The sequence below is a fragment of the Bombina bombina genome, chromosome 3 (genome assembly GCF_027579735.1).
Source record: "Bombina bombina isolate aBomBom1 chromosome 3, aBomBom1.pri, whole genome shotgun sequence".
Lineage (NCBI taxonomy): Eukaryota > Metazoa > Chordata > Amphibia > Anura > Bombinatoridae > Bombina > Bombina bombina.
Window position 1 is genome coordinate 31,114,751 of NC_069501.1, and position 26,212 is coordinate 31,140,962.

General features: G+C 43.2%; 1 protein-coding gene across 1 annotated transcript in view; it reads left to right on the plus strand.

The window, feature by feature from the left end:
• The window catches only part of WDR3 (WD repeat domain 3), a 159,319-nt gene that overhangs the window by 67,870 nt on the left and 65,237 nt on the right, over positions 1-26,212 (plus strand). Inside the window, exons 17-19 of the mRNA XM_053705770.1 lie at positions 13,328-13,428; positions 15,359-15,470; positions 22,261-22,395. Of these exons, the coding sequence (XP_053561745.1) occupies positions 13,328-13,428; positions 15,359-15,470; positions 22,261-22,395 (348 nt within the window). The remainder of the gene's footprint in view (positions 1-13,327; positions 13,429-15,358; positions 15,471-22,260; positions 22,396-26,212) is intronic.

The window sequence follows — 26,212 nt, forward strand, 5'->3', positions numbered from 1 at the left end:
TCCATATATGTATATACAAATCCAACTGTCTAGCTCCTAAAAATATGCCTGGCTCCCAAATATTCTTACTGGCTCCTAATTTTTAAGCATATTTGTCAAGCACTGCTGTAGGTACTCTGCTTCTTATGACCTGACCACGTGACACTGTCTGCTTCTCATGACCTGACCATGTGACACTGTCTGCTTCTTATGACCTGACCACGTGACACTGTCTGCTTCTTATGACCTGACCACGTGACACTGTCTGCTTCTCATGACCTGACCACGTGACACTGTCTGCTTCTCACAACCTGACCACGTGACACTGTCTGCTTCTCACGACCTGACCATGTGACACGGTCTGCTTCTCACGACCTGACCACGTGACACTGTCTGCTTCTTATGACCTTACCACGTGACACTGTCTGCTTCTCATGACCTTACCACGTGACACTGTCTGCTTCTCACGACCTGACCACGTGACACTGTCTGCTTCTCACAACCTGACCACGTTACACTGCTTCTCATGACCTGGCCACATTACACTGTCTGATTCTCGTGACCTGACCACATGACTCTGCTTCTCATTACCTGACCTTGTTACACTGACTGCTTCTCATTACCTGACCACATGGCACTGTCTCCTTCTCATGACCTGACCACGTGACACTGTCTACTTCTCATGACCTGACCACGTGACACTGTCTACTTCTCATGACCTGACCACGTGACACTGTCTACTTCTCATGACCTGACCACATGACACTGTCTACTTCTCATGACCTGACCATGTGACACTGTCTACTTATCATGACCTGACCACGTGACACTGTCTACTTATCATGACCTGACCACGTGACACTGTCTACTTATCATGACCTGACCACGTGACACTGTCTACTTATCATGACCTGACCACGCGACACTGTCTACTTATCATGACCTGACCACGTGACTCTGCTACTCATGACCTGACCACATTACACTGTCTGCTTCTTATGACCTGACCACGTGACTCTGCTTCTCATGACCTGACCACATTACACTGTCTGCTTCTCATGACCTGACCACGTTGCACTGTCTACTTCTCATGACCTGACCACGTGACACTGCTTCTCATGACCTGACAACGTTGCACTGTCTGCTTCTCATGACCTGACCACGTGACACTGCTTCTCATGACCTGACAACGTTGCACTGTCTACTTCTCATGACCTGACCACGTGACACTGTCTACTTCTCATGACCTGACCACGTGACACTGTCTACTTCTCATGACCTGACCACGTGACACTGTCTACTTCTCATGACCTGACCACGTGACACTGTCTACTTGTCATGACCTGACCACGTGACTCTGCTACTCATGACCTGACCACATTACACTGTCTGCTTCTTATGACCTGAGCACGTGACTCTGCTTCTCATGACCTGACCACATTACACTGTCTGCTTCTCATGACCTGACCACCTGACACTGTCTACTTCTCATGACCTGACCACGTGACACGGTCTACTTCTCATGACCTGATCACGTGACTCGGTCTACTTATCATGACCTGACCACGTGACACTGTCTACTTATCATGACCTGACCACGTGACTCTGCTACTCATGACCTGACCACATTACACTGTCTGCTTCTCATGACCTGACCACGTTGCACTGTCTACTTCTCATGACTTGACCACGTGACACTGCTTCTCATGACCTGACAACGTTGCACTGTCTGCTTCTCATGACCTGACAACGTGACACTGTCTGCTTCTCATGACCTGACCACGTGACACTGTCTACTTCTCATGACCTGACCACATGACACTGTCTACTTCTCATGACCTGACCACGTGACACTGTCTACTTCTCATGACCTGACCACTTGACACTGTCTACTTATCATGACCTGACCATGTGACACTGTCTACTTATCATGACCTGACCATGTGACACTGTCTACTTATCATGACCTGACCACGTGACACTGTCTACTTATCATGACCTGACCACGTGACACTGTCTACTTATCATGACCTGACCACGTGACTCTGCTACTCATGACCTGACCACATTACACTGTCTGCTTCTTATGACCTGACCACGTGACTCTGCTTCTCATGACCTGACCACATTACACTGTCTGCTTCTCATGACCTGACCACGTTGCACTGTCTACTTCTCATGAAATGACCACGTGACACTGCTTCTCATGACCTGACAACGTTGCACTGTCTGCTTCTCATGACCTGACCACGTGACACTGCTTCTCATGACCTGACAACGTTGCACTGTCTACTTCTCATGACCTGACCACGTGACACTGTCTACTTCTCATGACCTGACCACGTGACACTGTCTACTTGTCATGACCTGACCACATGACTCTGCTACTCATGACCTGACCACATTACACTGTCTACTTCTCATGACCTGACCACATTACACTTTCTACTTCTCATGACCTGACCACATTACACTGTCTACTTCTCATGACCTGACCACATTACACTGTCTACTTCTCATGACCTGACCACATTACACTGTCTACTTCTCATGACCTGACCACATTACACTGTCTACTTCTCATGACCTGACCACATTACACTGTCTACTTCTTATGACCTGACCACATTACACTGTCTACTTCTCATGACCTGACCACATTACACTGTCTACTTCTTATGACCTGACCACATTACACTGTCTACTTCTTATGACCTGACCACATTACACTGTCTACTTCTTATGACCTGACCACATTACACTGTCTACTTCTTATGACCTGACCACATTACACTGTCTACTTCTTATGACCTGACCACATTACACTGTCTGCTTCTCATGACCTGACCACATTACACTGTCTGCTTCTCATGACCTGACCACGTGACACTGTCTGCTTCTCATGACCTGACCATGTTACACTGTCTCCTTCTCATGACCTGACCACGTGACACTGTCTGCTTCTCACAACCTGACCACATTACACTGTCTGCTTCTCATGACCTGACCACGTGACACTGTCTGCTTCTCACAACCTGACCACATTACACTGTCTGCTTCTCATGACCTGACCATGTTACACTGTCTGCTTCTCATGACCTGACCACATTACACTGTCTGCTTCTCATGACCTGACCATGTTACACTGTCTGCTTCTCATGACCTGACCACATTACACTGTCTGCTTCTCATGACCTGACCACATTACACTGTCTCCTTCTCATGACCTGACCACGTTGCACTGTCTGCTTCTCATGACCTGACCATGTTACACTGTCTGCTTCTCATGACCTGACCACGTTACACTGTCTGCTTCTCATGACCTGACCATGTTACACTGTCTCCTTCTCATGACCTGACCATGTTACACTGTCTGCTTCTCATGACCTGACCACATTACACTGTCTGCTTCTCATGACCTGACCATGTTACACTGTCTCCTTCTCATGACCTGACCACGTTGCACTGTCTGCTTCTCATGACCTGACCACGTTGCACTGTCTGCTTCTCATGACCTGACCACATTACTCTGTCTACTTCTCATGACCTGACCACATTACACTGTCTACTTCTCATGACCTGACCACATTACACTGTCTACTTCTTATGACCTGACCATGTTACACTGTCTGCTTCTCATGACCTGACCACATTACACTGTCTGCTTCTCATGACCTGACCACGTGACACTGTCTGCTTCTCATGACCTGACCACGTTGCACTGTCTGCTTCTCATGACCTGACCACATTACACTGTCTACTTCTCATGACCTGACCACATTACACTGTCTACTTCTCATGACCTGACCACATTACACTGTCTACTTCTTATGACCTGACCATGTTACACTGTCTGCTTCTCATGACCTGACCACATTACACTGTCTGCTTCTCATGACCTGACCACGTGACACTGTCTGCTTCTCACAACCTGACCACATTACACTGTCTGCTTCTCATGACCTGACCATGTTACACTGTCTGCTTCTCATGACCTGACCACATTACACTGTCTGCTTCTCATGACCTGACCATGTTACACTGTCTGCTTCTCATGACCTGACCATGTTACACTGTCTGCTTCTCATGACCTGACCACATTACACTGTCTGCTTCTCATGACCTGACCACATTACACTGTCTCCTTCTCATGACCTGACCACGTTGCACTGTCTGCTTCTCATGACCTGACCATGTTACACTGTCTGCTTCTCATGACCTGACCACATTACACTGTCTGCTTCTCATGACCTGACCATGTTACACTGTCTCCTTCTCATGACCTGACCACATTACACTGTCTGCTTCTCATGACCTGACCACATTACACTGTCTGCTTCTCATGACCTGACCACATTACACTGTCTGCTTCTCATGACCTGACCATGTTACACTGTCTCCTTCTCATGACCTGACCATGTTACACTGTCTCCTTCTCATGACCTGACCATGTTACACTGTCTGCTTCTCATGACCTGACCACATTACACTGTCTGCTTCTCATGACCTGACCATGTTACACTGTCTACTTCTCATGACCTGACCATGTTACACTGTCTCCTCCTCATGACCTGACCACATTACACTGTCTGCTTCTCATGACCTGACCACATTACACTGTCTGCTTCTCATGACCTGACCATGTTACACTGTCTCCTTCTCATGACCTGACCACATTACACTGTCTCCTTCTCATGACCTGACCACGTGACACTGTCTGCTTCTCATGACCTGACCATGTTACACTGTCTCCTTCTCATGACCTGACCACATTACACTGTCTCCTCCTCATGACCTGACCACATGGCACTGTCTCCTTCTCATGACCTGACCACGTGACACTGTCTACTTCTCATGACCTGACCACGTGACACTGTCTACTTCTCATGACCTGACCACGTGACACTGTCTACTTCTCATGACCTGACCACATGACACTGTCTACTTCTCATGACCTGACCATGTGACACTGTCTACTTATCATGACCTGACCACGTGACACTGTCTACTTATCATGACCTGACCACGTGACACTGTCTACTTATCATGACCTGACCACGTGACACTGTCTACTTATCATGACCTGACCACGCGACACTGTCTACTTATCATGACCTGACCACGTGACTCTGCTACTCATGACCTGACCACATTACACTGTCTGCTTCTTATGACCTGACCACGTGACTCTGCTTCTCATGACCTGACCACATTACACTGTCTGCTTCTCATGACCTGACCACGTTGCACTGTCTACTTCTCATGACCTGACCACGTGACACTGCTTCTCATGACCTGACAACGTTGCACTGTCTGCTTCTCATGACCTGACCACGTGACACTGCTTCTCATGACCTGACAACGTTGCACTGTCTACTTCTCATGACCTGACCACGTGACACTGTCTACTTCTCATGACCTGACCACGTGACACTGTCTACTTCTCATGACCTGACCACGTGACACTGTCTACTTCTCATGACCTGACCACGTGACACTGTCTACTTGTCATGACCTGACCACGTGACTCTGCTACTCATGACCTGACCACATTACACTGTCTGCTTCTTATGACCTGAGCACGTGACTCTGCTTCTCATGACCTGACCACATTACACTGTCTGCTTCTCATGACCTGACCACCTGACACTGTCTACTTCTCATGACCTGACCACGTGACACGGTCTACTTCTCATGACCTGATCACGTGACTCGGTCTACTTATCATGACCTGACCACGTGACACTGTCTACTTATCATGACCTGACCACGTGACTCTGCTACTCATGACCTGACCACATTACACTGTCTGCTTCTCATGACCTGACCACGTTGCACTGTCTACTTCTCATGACTTGACCACGTGACACTGCTTCTCATGACCTGACAACGTTGCACTGTCTGCTTCTCATGACCTGACAACGTGACACTGTCTGCTTCTCATGACCTGACCACGTGACACTGTCTACTTCTCATGACCTGACCACGTGACACTGTCTACTTCTCATGACCTGACCACGTGACACTGTCTACTTCTCATGACCTGACCACGTGACACTGTCTACTTATCATGACCTGACCATGTGACACTGTCTACTTATCATGACCTGACCATGTGACACTGTCTACTTATCATGACCTGACCACGTGACACTGTCTACTTATCATGACCTGACCACGTGACACTGTCTACTTATCATGACCTGACCACGTGACTCTGCTACTCATGACCTGACCACATTACACTGTCTGCTTCTTATGACCTGACCACGTGACTCTGCTTCTCATGACCTGACCACATTACACTGTCTGCTTCTCATGACCTGACCACGTTGCACTGTCTACTTCTCATGAAATGACCACGTGACACTGCTTCTCATGACCTGACAACGTTGCACTGTCTGCTTCTCATGATCTGACCACGTGACACTGCTTCTCATGACCTGACAACGTTGCACTGTCTACTTCTCATGACCTGACCACGTGACACTGTCTACTTCTCATGACCTGACCACGTGACACTGTCTACTTGTCATGACCTGACCACATGACTCTGCTACTCATGACCTGACCACATTACACTGTCTACTTCTCATGACCTGACCACATTACACTTTCTACTTCTCATGACCTGACCACATTACACTGTCTACTTCTCATGACCTGACCACATTACACTGTCTACTTCTCATGACCTGACCACATTACACTGTCTACTTCTCATGACCTGACCACATTACACTGTCTACTTCTCATGACCTGACCACATTACACTGTCTACTTCTTATGACCTGACCACATTACACTGTCTACTTCTCATGACCTGACCACATTACACTGTCTACTTCTTATGACCTGACCACATTACACTGTCTACTTCTTATGACCTGACCACATTACACTGTCTACTTCTTATGACCTGACCACATTACACTGTCTACTTCTTATGACCTGACCACATTACACTGTCTACTTCTTATGACCTGACCACATTACACTGTCTGCTTCTCATGACCTGACCACATTACACTGTCTGCTTCTCATGACCTGACCACGTGACACTGTCTGCTTCTCATGACCTGACCATGTTACACTGTCTCCTTCTCATGACCTGACCACGTGACACTGTCTGCTTCTCACAACCTGACCACATTACACTGTCTGCTTCTCATGACCTGACCACGTGACACTGTCTGCTTCTCATGACCTGACCATGTTACACTGTCTGCTTCTCATGACCTGACCACATTACACTGTCTGCTTCTCATGACCTGACCATGTTACACTGTCTGCTTCTCATGACCTGACCATGTTACACTGTCTGCTTCTCACAACCTGACCACATTACACTGTCTGCTTCTCATGACCTGACCATGTTACACTGTCTGCTTCTCATGACCTGACCACATTACACTGTCTGCTTCTCATGACCTGACCATGTTACACTGTCTGCTTCTCATGACCTGACCACATTACACTGTCTGCTTCTCATGACCTGACCACATTACACTGTCTCCTTCTCATGACCTGACCACGTTGCACTGTCTGCTTCTCATGACCTGACCATGTTACACTGTCTGCTTCTCATGACCTGACCACGTTACACTGTCTGCTTCTCATGACCTGACCATGTTACACTGTCTCCTTCTCATGACCTGACCATGTTACACTGTCTGCTTCTCATGACCTGACCACATTACACTGTCTGCTTCTCATGACCTGACCATGTTACACTGTCTCCTTCTCATGACCTGACCACGTTGCACTGTCTGCTTCTCATGACCTGACCACGTTGCACTGTCTGCTTCTCATGACCTGACCACATTACACTGTCTACTTCTCATGACCTGACCACATTACACTGTCTACTTCTCATGACCTGACCACATTACACTGTCTACTTCTTATGACCTGACCATGTTACACTGTCTGCTTCTCATGACCTGACCACATTACACTGTCTGCTTCTCATGACCTGACCACGTGACACTGTCTGCTTCTCATGACCTGACCATGTTACACTGTCTCCTTCTCATGACCTGACCACGTGACACTGTCTGCTTCTCACAACCTGACCACATTACACTGTCTGCTTCTCATGACCTGACCATGTTACACTGTCTGCTTCTCATGACCTGACCACATTACACTGTCTGCTTCTCATGACCTGACCATGTTACACTGTCTGCTTCTCATGACCTGACCATGTTACACTGTCTGCTTCTCATGACCTGACCACATTACACTGTCTGCTTCTCATGACCTGACCACATTACACTGTCTCCTTCTCATGACCTGACCACGTTGCACTGTCTGCTTCTCATGACCTGACCATGTTACACTGTCTGCTTCTCATGACCTGACCACATTACACTGTCTGCTTCTCATGACCTGACCATGTTACACTGTCTCCTTCGCATGACCTGACCACATTACACTGTCTGCTTCTCATGACCTGACCACATTACACTGTCTGCTTCTCATGACCTGACCACATTACACTGTCTGCTTCTCATGACCTGACCATGTTACACTGTCTCCTTCTCATGACCTGACCATGTTACACTGTCTCCTTCTCATGACCTGACCATGTTACACTGTCTGCTTCTCATGACCTGACCACATTACACTGTCTGCTTCTCATGACCTGACCATGTTACACTGTCTACTTCTCATGACCTGACCATGTTACACTGTCTCCTCCTCATGACCTGACCACATTACACTGTCTGCTTCTCATGACCTGACCACATTACACTGTCTGCTTCTCATGACCTGACCATGTTACACTGTCTCCTTCTCATGACCTGACCACATTACACTGTCTCCTTCTCATGACCTGACCACGTGACACTGTCTGCTTCTCATGACCTGACCATGTTACACTGTCTCCTTCTCATGACCTGACCACATTACACTGTCTGCTTCTCATGACCTGACCACATTACACTGTCTGCTTCTCATGACCTGACCACATTACACTGTCTGCTTCTCATGACCTGACCATGTTACACTGTCTCCTTCTCATGACCTGACCATGTTACACTGTCTCCTTCTCATGACCTGACCATGTTACACTGTCTGCTTCTCATGACCTGACCACATTACACTGTCTGCTTCTCATGACCTGACCATGTTACACTGTCTACTTCTCATGACCTGACCATGTTACACTGTCTCCTTCTCATGACCTGACCACATTACACTGTCTGCTTCTCATGACCTGACCACATTACACTGTCTGCTTCTCATGACCTGACCATGTTACACTGTCTCCTTCTCATGACCTGACCACATTACACTGTCTCCTTCTCATGACCTGACCACGTGACACTGTCTGCTTCTCACAACCTGACCACATTACACTGTCTGCTTCTCATGACCTGACCATGTTACACTGTCTCCTTCTCATGACCTGACCACGTGACACTGTCTGCTTCTCACAACCTGACCACATTACACTGTCTGCTTCTCATGACCTGACCATGTTACACTGTCTGCTTCTCATGACCTGACCACATTACACTGTCTGCTTCTCATGACCTGACCATGTTACACTGTCTGCTTCTCATGACCTGACCATGTTACACTGTCTGCTTCTCATGACCTGACCATGTTACACTGTCTGCTTCTCATGACCTGACCATGTTACACTGTCTGCTTCTCATGACCTGACCACGTTGCACTGTCTGCTTCTCATGACCTGACCATGTTACACTGTCTGCTTCTCATGACCTGACCACATTACACTGTCTGCTTCTCATGACCTGACCATGTTACACTGTCTCCTTCTCATGACCTGACCACGTTGCACTGTCTGCTTCTCATGACCTGACCATGTTACACTGTCTGCTTCTCATGACCTGACCACATTACACTGTCTGCTTCTCATGACCTGACCACATTACACTGTCTACTTCTCATGACCTGACCACATTACACTGTCTGCTTCTCATGACCTGACCATGTTACACTGTCTACTTCTCATGACCTGACCACATTACACTGTCTACTTCTTATGACCTGACCATGTTACACTGTCTGCTTCTCATGACCTGACCATGTTACACTGTCTCCTTCTCATGACCTGACCATGTTACACTGTCTGCTTCTCATGACCTGACCATGTTACACTGTCTCCTTCTCATGACCTGACCATGTTACACTGTCTGCTTCTCATGACCTGACCACATTACACTGTCTACTTCTCATGACCTGACCACATTACACTGTCTACTTCTTATGACCTGACCATGTTACACTGTCTGCTTCTCATGACCTGACCATGTTACACTGTCTCCTTCTCATGACCTGACCATGTTACACTGTCTGCTTCTCATGACCTGACCATGTTACACTGTCTACTTCTCATGACCTGACCATGTTACACTGTCTACTTCTCATGACCTGACCACATTACACTGTCTGCTTCTCATGACCTGACCATGTTACACTGTCTCCTTCTCATGACCTGACCATGTTACACTGTCTCCTTCTCATGACCTGACCACGTTACACTGTCTGCTTCTCATGACCTGACCATGTTACACTGTCTGCTTCTCATGACCTGACCATGTTACACTGTCTGCTTCTCATGACCTGACCATGTTACACTGTCTGCTTCTCATGACCTGACCACGTTACACTGTCTGCTTCTCATGACCTGACCACATTACACTGTCTACTTCTCATGACCTGACCACATTACACTGTCTACTTCTCATGACCTGACCACATTACACTGTCTACTTCTCATGACCTGACCACATTACACTGTCTACTTCTTATGACCTGACCACATTACACTGTCTACTTCTCATGACCTGACCACATTACACTGTCTACTTCTTATGACCTGACCACATTACACTGTCTACTTCTTATGACCTGACCACGTGACCCTGCTTCTCATGACCTGACCACATTACACTGTCTGCTTCTTATGACCTGACCACGTGACCCTGCTTCTCATGACCTGACCACATTACACTGTCTGCTTCTTATGACCTGACCACGTGACCCTGCTTCTCATGACCTAACCACATTACACTGTCTACTTCTTATGACCTGACCACATGGCACTGTCTACTTCTTATGACCTGACCACATTACACTGTCTACTTCTTATGACCTGACCACATTACACTGTCTACTTCTCACAACCTGACCACATTACACTGTCTACTTCTCACAACCTGACCACATTACACTGTCTGCTTCTCATGACCTAACCACATTACACTGTCTGCTTCTCATGACCTGACCACATTACACTGTCTGCTTCTCATGACCTAACCACATTACACTGTCTGCTTCTCATGACCTGACCATGTTACACTGTCTCCTTCTCATGACCTGACCACATTACACTGTCTGCTTCTCATGACCTGACCACATTACACTGTCTGCTTCTCATGACCTGACCACGTGACACTGTCTGCTTCTCATGACCTGACCACGTGACACTGTCTGCTTCTCATGACCTGACCATGTTACACTGTCTCCTTCTCATGACCTGACCACGTGACACTGTCTGCTTCTCACAACCTGACCACATTACACTGTCTGCTTCTCATGACCTGACCACATTACACTGTCTGCTTCTCATGACCTGACCACATTACACTGTCTGCTACTCATGACCTGACAACGTTGCACTGTCTCCTTCTCATGACCTGACCACGTGACACTGTCTACTTCTCATGACCTGACCACATTACACTGTCTGCTTCTCATGACCTGACCACATTACACTGTCTGCTTCTCATGACCTGACCACGTGACCCTGCTTCTCATGACCTGACCACATTACACTGTCTGCTTCTCATGACCTGACCACATTACACTGTCTGCTTCTCATGACCTGACCACATTACACTGTCTGCTTCTCATGACCTGACCACATTACACTGTCTGCTTCTCATGACCTGACCACATTACACTGTCTGCTTCTCATGACCTGACCACATTACACTGTCTGCTTCTCATGACCTGACCACGTGACCCTGCTTCTCATGACCTGACCACATTACACTGTCTGCTTCTCATGACCTGACCACATTACACTGTCTGCTACTCATGACCTGACCACATTACACTGTCTGCTTCTCATGACCTGACCACATTACACTGTCTGCTTCTCATGACCTGACCATGTTACACTGTCTGCTTCTCATGACCTGACCATGTTACACTGTCTGCTTCTCATGACCTGACCATGTTACACTGTCTGCTTCTCATGACCTGACCACGTTGCACTGTCTCCTTCTCATGACCTGACCATGTTACACTGTCTGCTTCTCATGACCTGACCACATTACACTGTCTGCTTCTCATGACCTGACCACGTTGCACTGTCTCCTTCTCATGACCTGACCATGTTACACTGTCTGCTTCTCATGACCTGACCACATTACACTGTCTGCTTCTCATGACCTGACCACATTACACTGTCTGCTTCTCATGACCTGACCATGTTACACTGTCTGCTTCTCATGACCTGACCATGTTACACTGTCTGCTTCTCATGACCTGACCATGTTACACTGTCTCCTTCTCATGACCTGACCACGTTGCACTGTCTGCTTCTCATGACCTGACCATGTTACACTGTCTCCTTCTCATGACCTGACCACGTTACACTGTCTACTTCTCATGACCTGACCACATTACACTGTCTGCTTCTCATGACCTGACCATGTTACACTGTCTGCTTCTCATGACCTGACCATGTTACACTGTCTACTTCTCATGACCTGACCACATTACACTGTCTGCTTCTCATGACCTGACCATGTTACACTGTCTGCTTCTCATGACCTGACCATGTTACACTGTCTCCTTCTCATGACCTGACCATGTTACACTGTCTGCTTCTCATGACCTGACCACATTACACTGTCTGCTTCTCATGACCTGACCACGTTACACTGTCTGCTTCTCATGACCTGACCATGTTACACTGTCTGCTTCTCATGACCTGACCATGTTACACTGTCTCCTTCTCATGACCTGACCACATTACACTGTCTGCTTCTCATGACCTGAGCATGTTACACTGTCTCCTTCTCATGACCTGACCACGTGACACTGTCTACTTATCATGACCTGACCACGTGACTCTGCTACTCATGACCTGACCACATTACACTGTCTGCTTCTCATGACCTGACCAAGTTGCACTGTCTACTTCTCATGACCTGACCACGTGACCCTGCTTCTCATGACCTGACAACGTTGCACTGTCTGCTTCTTATGACCTGACCACGTGACACTGCTTCTCATGACCTGACAACGTTGCACTGTCTGCTTCTCATGACCTGACAACGTTGCACTGTCTGCTTCTCAGGACAGCTCTATAATTGTCACCGGCTCCGCAGACAGAAACATCAAGATCTGGGGCCTGGATTTTGGAGACTGTCACCGCTCTTTGTTTGCACATGATGATAGGTAAGTGTGTACTTACCACTGTCTGCCAAGGTGTTTGCACTCAGCACATTCATTCTCACTGCCCAGGTGCAAAGAACAGTCATATGTCTGAATGTATTGTGGTTTAATCATGATAACCACAGAATAGATTACTAATACCTACAGAAAGAGACGTCTGCCAGGAACAAACAGATCAATAGGTTCTATGCCCTGATTACCCTACCTAGGAGCAGCCTCTTTAAAGGGACAGTTCACCCAAAAACTTTCTCCCCTTTAAATTATTCCCAATGATCCTTTTTACCTGCTAGAGTGTATTAAATTGGTTGCAACTAGCTCCTTTACTCATATTTCAGCATTTGAAATAGCTGATTTAGCTTGTGGTTTCCCAACCTATACTGAAAGTTTTGATACTGGCGTATACGCTATTGACAAGCCTAAGTAAACACAGCCAGCAGAAGAGATTACACCCTCAGTGGGGGCATGGTAGTTAAGTAATAAAATGATAATTTTCCATTGTTCTCTCTATGTATTAAGCTTTGGTGTTCCAGACAAATATAAGATAAGGAAGCAAGTCCGTGTACATAAAGTGATAACATAATGAGATCTGATATTACCTGAAGCTCAACCCATTGTAATAGGCTGTGGTTTCAAAGCACAAAACCAGCTACTTCATATACACAAATAAACCCGAAAATGCAATTTCTCAAATATTTTATACTCTGCAGTTGGTATAACAAGTCATTTAAAATACATTTATGGAAAAACAATTTTACAGTGTACTGTCCCTTTAAGCCCAATTGTGAATTTCACAGAGGAGAACTTTCCTGAAGTATATCAGTCTGATCCAGCCTAGCAAGATCAGTCTAGACCTGAAATACCAAGGAACATGACAACCCCCAGACAATCGTTTCTGCCTCCTTTGGGCCTTGTCAGTGAGGTGCAGCCATATCCCTCTAAACACATTGTGCAAAGTGTCCACGTCTGGTTTCCCCCATCATCTTTAGGGAGACTTCCCCAGGATCACAATACAAATACATACAGAAAGAGAAGCACTCTACTAGGAACGTACAACAGCTCAGGTGCTTGTTCTATGCCTAATGTGCTTAGAGAGATATGGCTGCAACTCACGAGACCCAAAGAAGGCAGAAACGATCGTCTGAGGTTGCCGTTTCCCTTGTTCAGAGGAGAATTGCTTGTTATTTCGGGGCTGGACTGACCGTACTAGGCAGGATCAGACTGATGTACTTCAGGAAAGTTCTCCTCTGTAAAAAGCACAACTGGACTAAAAGAGGCTGCTCATGGGTGGTAACAGAGCCGTATAACAGGCTACTGAGCTGTTGTTTGTTCCTGGTAGAGCGCTTATATTTCTGTATTCCTGTGTTGCCTTTCTGTATGTGTTTGAGTAGATATGTGTGTATTGTAGCTAGATATGCTCCTTGGTTTTACCCTCTGGCTGCTCTCCTCTTCAGACTATTAGATTATATGCACTAATGACTCTTATCTTGTTATGCATATGCTAAATACCTCTTGTGTGACCCCTGTGCTGGGCTCCTCTGTTGTGTGACCCCCTGTGCTGGGCTCCTCTGTTGTGTGACCCCCTGTGCTGGGCTCCTCTGTTGTGTGACCCCTGTGCTGTGCTCCTCTGTTGTGTGACCCCTGTGCTGTGCTCCTCTGTTGTGTGACCCCTGTGCTGTGCTCCTCTGTTGTGTGACCCCTGTGCTGTGCTCCTCTGTTGTGTGACCCCCTGTGCTGTGCTCCTCTGTTGTGTGACCCCTGTGCTGTGCTCCTCTGTTGTGTGACCCCTGTGCTGGGCTCCTCTGTTGTGTGACCCCTGTGCTGGGCTCCTCTGTTGTGTGACCCCTGTGCTGGGCTCCTCTTTTGTGTGACCCCTGTGCTGGGCTCTGTTCTGTGGCCCCTGACATCATTGGTCATCCTTTTTGTCTCTTCTTAGTGTTATGTTCCTGCAGTTTGTGCCCAAGACTCATCTGTTCTTCAGCTGTGGAAAGGATAGGAAGCTGAAGGAGTGGGATGCAGATCGCTTCCAGCAGGTGCAGACCCTGGAGGTGAGGAGCAGATAATGGCAAATTCAAATGTGATTCTGTTGTGTGTAACCTGTGATATAGCAGAGACAGCGATATGTATAAAACTGTTGTGTGTAACCTGTGATATAGCAGACAGCGATATGTATAAAACTGTTGTGTGTAACTTGTGATATAGCAGAGACAGCGATATGTATAAAACTGTTGTGTGTAACCTGTGATATAGCAGACAGCGATATGTATAAAACTGTTGTGTGTAACCTGTGATATAGCAGAGACAGCGATATAAAACTGTTGTGTGTAACCTGTGATATAGCAGACAGCGATATGTATAAAACTGTTGTGTGTAACTTGTGATATAGCAGAGACAGCGATATGTATAAAACTGTTGTGTGTAACCTGTGATATAGCAGACAGCGATATGTATAAAACTGTTGTGTGTAACCTGTGATATAGCAGAGACAGCGATATAAAACTGTTGTGTGTAACCTGTGATATAGCAGACAGCGATATGTATAAAACTGTTGTGTGTAACCTGTGATATAGCAGACAGCGATATGTAAAAAAATGTTGTGTGTAACCTGTGATATAGCAGACAGTGATATGTATAAAACTGTTGTGTGTAACCTGTGATATAGCAGACAGTGATATGTATAAAACTGTTGTGTGTAACCTGTGATATAGCAGAGACAGTGATATGTATAAAACTGTTGTGTGTAACCTGTGATATAGCAGACAGCGATATGTAAAAAAATGTTGTGTGTAACCTGTGATATAGCAGAGACAGCGATATAAAACTGTTGTGTGTAACCTGTGATATAGCAGAGACAGCGATATAAAACTGTTGTGTGTAACCTGTGATATAGCAGAGACAGCGATATAAAACTGTTGTGTGTAACCTGTGATATAGCAGAGACAGCGATATGTATAAAACTGTTGTGTGTAACCTGTGATATAGCAGACAGTGATATGTATAAAACTGTTGTGTGTAACCTGTGATATAGCAGAGACAGTGATATGTATAAAACTATTGTGTGTAACCTGTGATATAGCAGAGACAGCGATATGTATAAAACTGTTGTGTGTAACCTGTGATATAGCAGAGACAGTGATATGTATAAAACTGTTGTGTGTAACCTGTGATATAGCAGAGACAGTGATATGTATAAAACTATTGTGTGTAACCTGTGATATAGCAGAGACAGCGATATGTATAAAACTGTTGTGTGTAACCTGTGATATAGCAGAGACAGTGATATGTATAAAACTGTTGTGTGTAACCTGTGATATAGCAGACAGTGATATGTATAAAACTGTTGTGTGTAACCTGTGATATAGCAGAGACAGAGATATGTATAAAACTGTTGTGTGTAACCTGTGATATAGCAGACAGTGATATGTATAAAACTGTTGTGTGTAACCTGTGATATAGCAGACAGCGATATGTATAAAACTGTTGTGTATAACCTGTGATATAGCAGACAGTGATATGTATAAAACTGTTGTGTGTAACCTGTGATATAGCAGACAGTGATATGTATAAAACTGTTGTGTGTAACCTGTGATATAGCAGACAGTGATATGTATAAAACTGTTGTGTGTAACCTGTGATATAGCAGAGACAGCGATATGTATAAAACTGTTGTGTGTAACCTGTGATATAGCAGACAGCGATATGTATAAAACTGTTGTGTGTAACCTGTGATATAGCAGAGACAGTGATATGTATAAAACTGTTGTGTGTAACCTGTGATATAGCAGAGACAGCGATATGTATAAAACTGTTGTGTGTAACCTGTGATATAGCAGAGACAGAGATATGTATAAAACTGTTGTGTGTAACCTGTGATATAGCAGACAGTGATATGTATAAAACTGTTGTGTGTAACCTGTGATATAGCAGAGACAGAGATATGTATAAAACTGTTGTGTGTAACCTGTGATATAGCAGAGACAGAGATATGTATAAAACTGTTGTGTGTAACCTGTGATATAGCAGACAGTGATATGTATAAAACTGTTGTGTGTAACCTGTGATATAGCAGACAGTGATATGTATAAAACTGTTGTGTGTAACCTGTGATATAGCAGAGACAGTGATATGTATAAAACTGTTGTGTGTAACCTGTGATATAGCAGACAGTGATATGTATAAAACTGTTGTGTGTAACCTGTGATATAGCAGAGACAGCGATATGTATAAAACTGTTGTGTGTAACCTGTGATATAGCAGAGACAGTGATATGTATAAAACTGTTGTGTGTAACCTGTGATATAGCAGAGACAGTGATATGTATAAAACTGTTGTGTGTAACCTGTGATATAGCAGAGACAGTGATATGTATAAAACTGTTGTGTGTAACCTGTGATATAGCAGACAGTGATATGTATAAAACTGTTGTGTGTAACCTGTGATATAGCAGACAGTGATATGTATAAAACTGTTGTGTGTAACCTGTGATATAGCAGAGACAGTGATATGTATAAAACTATTGTGTGTAACCTGTGATATAGCAGAGACAGTGATATGTATAAAACTGTTGTGTGTAACCTGTGATATAGCAGAGACAGAGATATGTATAAAACTGTTGTGTGTAACCTGTGATATAGCAGAGACAGAGATATGTATAAAACTGTTGTGTGTAACCTGTGATATAGCAGACAGTGATATGTATAAAACTGTTGTGTGTAACCTGTGATATAGCAGACAGTGATATGTATAAAACTGTTGTGTGTAACCTGTGATATAGCAGAGACAGTGATATGTATAAAACTATTGTGTGTAACCTGTGATATAGCAGAGACAGTGATATGTATAAAACTGTTGTGTGTAACCTGTGATATAGCAGAGACAGCGATATGTATAAAACTGTTGTGTGTAACCTGTGATATAGCTGACAGTGATATGTATAAAACTGTTGTGTGTAACCTGTGATATAGCAGAGACAGTGATATGTATAAAACTGTTGTGTGTAACCTGTGATATAGCAGACAGTGATATGTATAAAACTGTTGTGTGTAACCTGTGATATAGCAGAGACAGCGATATGTATAAAACTGTTGTGTGTAACCTGTGATATAGCAGAGACAGTGATATGTATAAAACTGTTGTGTGTAACCTGTGATATAGCAGAGACAGCGATATGTATAAAACTGTTGTGTGTAACCTGTGATATAGCAGAGACAGTGATATGTATAAAACTATTGTGTGTAACCTGTGATATAGCAGAGACAGTGATATGTATAAAACTGTTGTGTGTAACCTGTGATATAGCAGACAGTGATATGTATAAAACTGTTGTGTGTAACCTGTGATATAGCAGACAGAGATATGTATAAAACTGTTGTGTATAACCTGTGATATAGCAGAGACAGTGATAAGTATAAAACTGTTGTGTGTAACCTGTGATATAGCAGAGACAGTGATATGTATAAAACTGTTGTGTGTAACCAGTGATATAGCAGACAGCGATATGTATAAAACTGTTGTGTGTAACCTGTGATATAGCAGAGACAGTGATATGTATAAAACTGTTGTGTGTAACCTGTGATATAGCAGACAGTGATATGTATAAAACTGTTGTGTGTAACCTGTGATATAGCTGACAGTGATATGTATAAAACTATTGTGTGTAACCTGTGATATAGCTGACAGTGATATGTATAAAACTATTGTGTGTAACCTGTGATATAGCAGAGACAGTGATATGTATAAAACTGTTGTGTGTAACCTGTGATATAGCAGACAGTGATATGTATAAAACTGTTGTGTGTAACCTGTGATATAGCTGACAGTGATATGTATAAAACTATTGTGTGTAACCTGTGATTTAGCAGAGACAGTGATATGTATAAAACTGTTGTGTGTAACCTGTGATATAGCAGAGACAGTGATATGTATAAAACTGTTGTGTGTAACCTGTGATATAGCAGAGACAGAGATATGTATAAAACTGTTGTGTGTAACTTGTGATATAGCAGACAGAGATATGTATAAAACTGTTGTGTGTAACTTGTGATATAGCAGACAGAGATATGTATAAAACTGTTGTGTGTAACTTGTGATATAGCAGAGACAGTGATATGTATAAAACTGTTGTGTGTAACCTGTGATATAGCAGAGACAGCGATATGTATAAAACTGTTGTGTGTAACCTGTGATATAGCAGAGACAGAGATATGTATGAAACTGTTGTGTGTAAACTGTGATATAGCAGAGACAGTGATATGTATAAAACTGTTGTGTGTAACCTGTGATATAGCAGACAGCGATATGTATAAAACTGTTGTGTGTAACCTGTGATATAGCAGAGACAGTGATATGTATAAAACTGTTGTGTGTAACCTGTGATATAGCAGAGACAGAGATATGTATGAAACTGTTGTGTGTAAACTGTGATATAGCAGAGACAGTGATATGTATAAAACTGTTGTGTGTAACCTGTGATATAGCAGACAGCGATATGTATAAAACTGTTGTGTGTAACCTGTGATATAGCAGACAGTGATATGTATAAAACTGTTGTGTGTAACCTGTGATATAGCAGAGACAGAGATATGTATAAAACTGTTGTGTGTAACCTGTGATATAGCAGAGACAGAGATATGTATAAAACTGTTGTGTGTAACCTGTGATATAGCAGAGACAGTGATATGTATAAAACTGTTGTGTGTAACCTGTGATATAGCAGAGACAGTGATATGTATAAAACTGTTGTGTGTAACCTGTGATATAGCAGACAGTGATATGTATAAAACTGTTGTGTGTAACCTGTGATATAGCAGACAGTGATATGTATAAAACTGTTGTGTGTAACCTGTGATATAGCAGAGACAGCGATATGTATAAAACTGTTGTGTGTAACTTGTGATATAGCAGAGACAGTGATATGTATAAAACTGTTGTGTGTAACTTGTGATATAGCAGAGACAGTGATAAGTATAAAACTGTTGTGTGTAACCTGTGATATAGCAGAGACAGTGATATGTATAAAACTGTTGTGTGTAACCTGTGATATAGCAGACAGTGATATGTATAAAACTGTTGTGTGTAACCTGTGATATAGCAGACAGTGATATGTATAAAACTGTTGTGTGTAACCTGTGATATAGCAGACAGTGATATGTATAAAACTGTTGTGTGTAACCTGTGATATAGCAGAGACAGCGATATGTATAAAACTGTTGTGTGTAACCTGTGATATAGCAGAGACAGTGATATGTATAAAACTGTTGTGTGTAACCTGTGATATAGCAGAGACAGAGATATGTATAAAACTGTTGTGTGTAACCGGTGATATAGCAGAGACAGCGATATGTATAAAACTGTTGTGTGTAACCTGTGATATAGCAGAGACAGTGATGTGTATAAAACTGTTGTGTGTAACCTGTGATATAGCAGAGACAGTGATATGTATAAAACTGTTGTGTGTAACCTGTGATATAGCAGAGACAGTGATATGTATAAAACTGTTGTGTGTAACCTGTGATATAGCAGAGACAGTGATATGTATAAAACTGTTGTGTGTAACCTGTGATATAGCAGAGACAGTGATATGTATAAAACTGTTGTGTATAACCTGTGATATAGCAGACAGCGATATGTATAAAACTGTTGTGTGTAACCTGTGATATAGCAGACAGCGATATGTATAAAACTGTTGTGTGTAACCTGTGATATAGCAGACAGCGATATGTATAAAACTGTTGTGTGTAACCTGTGATATAGCAGAGACAGCGATATGTATAAAACTGTTGTGTGTAACCTGTGATATAGCAGACAGCGATATGTATAAAACTGTTGTGTGTAACCGGTGATATAGCAGAGACAGCGATATGTATAAAACTGTTGTGTGTAACCTGTGATATAGCAGAGACAGTGATATGTATAAAGCTGTTGTGTAACCTGTGATATAGCAGAGACAGTGATATGTATAAAACTGTTGTGTGTAACCTGTGTTATAGCAGACAGACATCTGTTGTGTGTAACGTGAATGGGCTCATTGAAATACTTACTGGTATTTAACTTTAGGGTGTTGTTAAAGTGAATGTAAATTTTAATGCTAAAGTGCCCGGTTTTTAAAATTTCGATTAAAAACAGGGGCACCTTAATTCATCAAAATTTACATTTCACTCCTGTTGTGACAAAAAAACTTACCTTTTAAACTTCACAGCAGCTCTAGCTTCCTCTGGTCTCACAACCCATTTCTGATGTCAGAAATGATTGATAGGTCATCCTCCAATCACAGCTTCCCCCCGGGGGAATCAGTGTCTGATTCAACGCTGTGATTGGAGGAAGCCGGATGCCTCATTTTAGACCCTGGAAGAGGCTTTGAAACAGGTGGAGGAAGCTGGAGCTGCTGTGAAGTTTAAAAGGTAAGTTTTTTTTCACAACAGGAGTGAAATGTAAATTTTGATGAATTAAAGTGCCCCCGTTTTTAATCGAAGTTTGAAAAACCGGGCACTTTAGCATCAAAATTTACATTCACTTTAATGAAAGTTTTTGGCACCAATAAAATGTGCAATAATAATCACATCTGCATAAATCACAGCTGCACGGGCACTTGATTAGCATGTTGAGGAACAAATATGTCTTGTTTTTTTCTTTCTTTTTTCTTGCACCCCATCTTTTTTATAAAGCTAATCTATAGCTTCCTGTCTTGTAAAGAAAATATTATCCTCCTGTGCTCTGCTTTCTGTTAGGGTAAATAGAGACCCCCCCCCCCTCCTCTCAAGTATCCGTAAGCCGTGCAGGGTATCCTGTGTGTGCGGAGGTCAGGGCTAACGTGCTGTCATTTATGTCATTGTCACACAGGGTCATCATGCTGAAGTGTGGTGTTTGGCCATCAGCCCTAATGGAGACCACCTTGTGTCAGCCTCACATGACAAGTCCCTTAGGCTCTGGGAACGAACAAGAGAGCCACTTATTCTGGAGGAGGAGAAAGAAATGGTGAGAAATACACCCCAAATATCCTTATGAATCCATAGCTAGTAGCTGTGTTATACACTGCCATTCCCACAGTTTGTCCCCACCAAAATCTTGTTAAAAAGTATCAAGCAACAAGTTACAATGTACATGTATTAAATAGTGCAACTATAACTTCTATATTTAAATACGATCTATAGTTCGTTAAAGATAAATTATACCAAGACAATTGAGCTCTGTATGAAACTGTATATTTTGTATCTTAGACAAAATAATTGTCTTAACAGCAAATAAGATTGATAATAAAATCTAATAATATAGAATAAATTATAATAAATTGAAATATGTTGAATCGTATATTATTATAACATATTTCAATTTATTATATATTCTGCTTTTACTATCGATCTAATTTGCTGTTAAAATAATTATTTTGTCTATGATACTATATATACGGTTTCATACAGAGCTCAGTTGTCTTGGTATAATTTATCTTTAACAAAATATAGATCATATTTAAATATAGAAGATATAGCTGCTCTATTTTAATACATGTACATTGTAACTTGTTGCTTGATACTTAACTAGTAAAGATTTTTTTATCTCATTTTTGGTGTGTGTGTGTTATATATATTTTTCAGGGGTGTCTTCTGCTATCCATTTTCAGATTCTATTACCTTTGTGGTAACAGTATAGGCACATCTAAACTACTTGTATTTCTTTCTAATGACACAGTGAGTCCACGGATCATCATAATTACTATTGGGAATATCGCTCCCGGCCTGTAGGAGGAGGCAAAGAGCACCACAGCCAAAGCTGTTAAATACCACTTCCCTTACCCACAAACTCCAGTCATTCTCTTTGCTTGTAGTGCATTGAGGTGGTAAAGTTAGGTGTCTGATTCTTCAATCAAGAATTTTTTATTTTTTAAACAAAGCAAGCTTGTTTTGTTTTTTCCTTGGGGGTTTAGCTGTATTCCACGTCAGTCTCTTCAGTAGAGCTGTTGGGAACTTGGGGGGGGGTATAATCCCCTCTGTGCCTCCTAGGATATGATGCTGCCCCTTTTTGGGTTAAAGACTATGTTGGTTTACTTAGTCTTTTTCCTTTGTTTTCAGATCCATGATAGGAAGGAATCCTTTCATGCCTGGGGAGCTGCCATTACTGCCTGGCAGTCTTGGAGGTAAGTGCTTTTTTATTTTTTCTGCTGGGTCAGAAACATTTTGGCACTTATGGGGTTAATCCTGCTTGTGTGCAGGTGCCTTTATTGGCAGTTTTATGTTCTGTTGGCCACTGTTTTACTATTTGGGCTCTGTGTGATGGCTCTTGTTTTTATTTCATAATTAGGCTGCACAGTCTTTTGTTGGAAGCATGTTTGTTTATGAGGCTATGTTCTGATGTGCGGGTTTGTTTCCCGGACATCGCATCTGTTGCTGGCTTTTGTGTCTGCTGCGTATTGCGCAGCTTAGTAGCGTGTTAGGTTTTCTCCCGGCGGCGGTTTTGTGTTTGTTCTAAGGCCGGCCGGGAGGGGGAGGGCACGCCCATGATGGTTTGGCGCGAGTTTTTGCGCATCCTCTAGTTTGTCTGTGCTGCTGTGGGAACGAGCCTCGCTTGGTGCGGTCTGTTGGCTTGTGTTTAGAAAAAATTAGCTGCAGTTTTGTCCTCCTTTGTTTTTTCCGAATTAAGGTGGTCAGGTAAACACCTCAGCAAAAGTTTGTTGAAGTGTGGTGGTGCCTTACAGGGGTTTTATTTTTTTCTTGTTTATAAAGGAATTTCTGTGGAATGTTTTTGCCACGTTATTTAAAGTGACAGTAACGTTTTTATTTTTGTGATAAGTTTTGCAGCCTCATTTATTTTTAGTGTGTGTACAATGGACTTGCAAGCTGTGACCTCTAATTTATGCCTAGATGCTAATTTAGAGCTTCCTATCCCTTTCTGTTCCTCTTGTATAGAGAGGACTATGCAGTACAGGGATAGACTCTTTGATACAGAGCCTTCATTTTCTAAGGAGACTGTTGTTCAGGAGCCTCCTATTCAAGCTGTAGCTCAGCTTTCTCCTCATTCCTCTGTCTCACTCCTCTTCTCATGCAGTGCCCTGCGTGTCGTCTCAGGCTAGTATTTCTTTACAGGATTTGTCTACTCAAATATCCTCTGCTATATCTGATGCATTGTCTGCTTTTCCAGTGTTACAGGGCAAACACAGAAGGACTTTTGATTCTGTTGCAGTTTTATCTAATGTTCCTTCTCATAGGACTGAGGACAAAGACATTTCAGTAGCGTCTGAGGGTGACATTTCAGACTCTGATAGTGTGTCTCCTTTGACTGATTCTGAGGTGGTTTCTTTCAGATTTAAGTTGGAGCACCTCCGTTTGTTACTCAGGGAGGTTTTGGCTACTTTGGATGATTCTGATTCAATGGTCATAGTTACTCCCAAAAAGGCTAGTAAGCTTAAGTTTTTTGATGTTCCCTCCATGGCGGAAGTTTTTCCTATTCCGGATAGGGTTTCAAAGATGATTTCTAGGGAATGGGAAAAGCCTGGAATTCCTTTTTCCCCTTCTATTTTTAGGAAGATGTTTCCTATTGCGGATTCTATTAAGGAATCTTGGCAGACAGTCCGTAAGGTTGAGGGAGCCATTTCCACTTTGGCCAAGAGGACCACTTTTCCTATTGAGGATAATTGTGCTTTTAAGGATCCCATGGATAAGAAGTTGTAGGCTTTAATTAAAGGGACACTGAACCCAATTTTTTCTTTTATGATTCAGATAGAACATGCAATTTTAAGCAACTTTCTAATTTACTCATATTAACAAATGCTCTTCATTCTCTTTATTTGAAAAGCAAGAATGTAAGTTTAGATGCCGGCCCATTTTGATGAACAACCTGGGTTGTTCTTGCTGATTGGTGGATAAATTCATCCACCAATAATCAAGTGCTGTCCAAGGTTCTAGACTTTCTTGTTTAAATAAAGATAGCAAGAGAACAAAGACAAATTGATAATAGGAGTAAATTAGAAAGTTGCTTAAAATTGCATGCTCTATCTGAATCACAAAAGAAAAAAATTGGATTCAATGTCCCTTTAAGAGGATTTATGTTCACCAAGGGCTCCAATGGCAACCTGTTGCGTGTATTGCTATGCTTAGCAGTGCAGCTGCCTATTGGTTTGATGCATTGTGTGATTCTATTCTTCAGAAGACTTCTCTGGAGGAGATTCTGGATAGAAATAAGACTTTAAAATTGGCCAATTCTTTTATTGCAGACGCCTCTTTACAGGTTGTCAAGTTGGGAGCAAAGATTTCTGGCTTTGCTGTTTTGGCTCGCAGGGCTTTATGGTTAAAGTCCTGGTCTGCCGATGTCTCATCTAAGTCTAAGCTTTTATCTATTCCTTACAAAGGGAAGACTTTGTTTGGGCCTGGTTTGGCTGAAATTATTTCTGATATTACTGGTGGAAAGGGACATTCTCTCTCTTCCTCAGGATAAGAGAAATAAACAGAAAGGTTGTGAGAGTAATTTTCATTTCTTTCGCAACTTCGCTGGTAAGTCTTCCTCTTCCTCCTCCAAGCAGGATCAATCCAGGTCTTCTTGGAGACATAATCAGTCCTGGAGTAAGGGGAAGCAATCTAAGAAGCCTGCCGCTGACTCAAAGTCAGCATGAAGGGTCTGCCCCCCATCCGGGAAGGGATTGTGTGGGGGACAGGCTGTCTTTGTTCGCTCAAGCCTTGGCATGGGATGTTCCAGATCCCTTGGGTAGTAGATATTGTATCCCAGGGATACAGACTGGAGTTAGACTTTTCCTCCCAGGGTCAGGTTTCATCACTCAAGGTTATCAGTAAATCAGTTGTAAAGA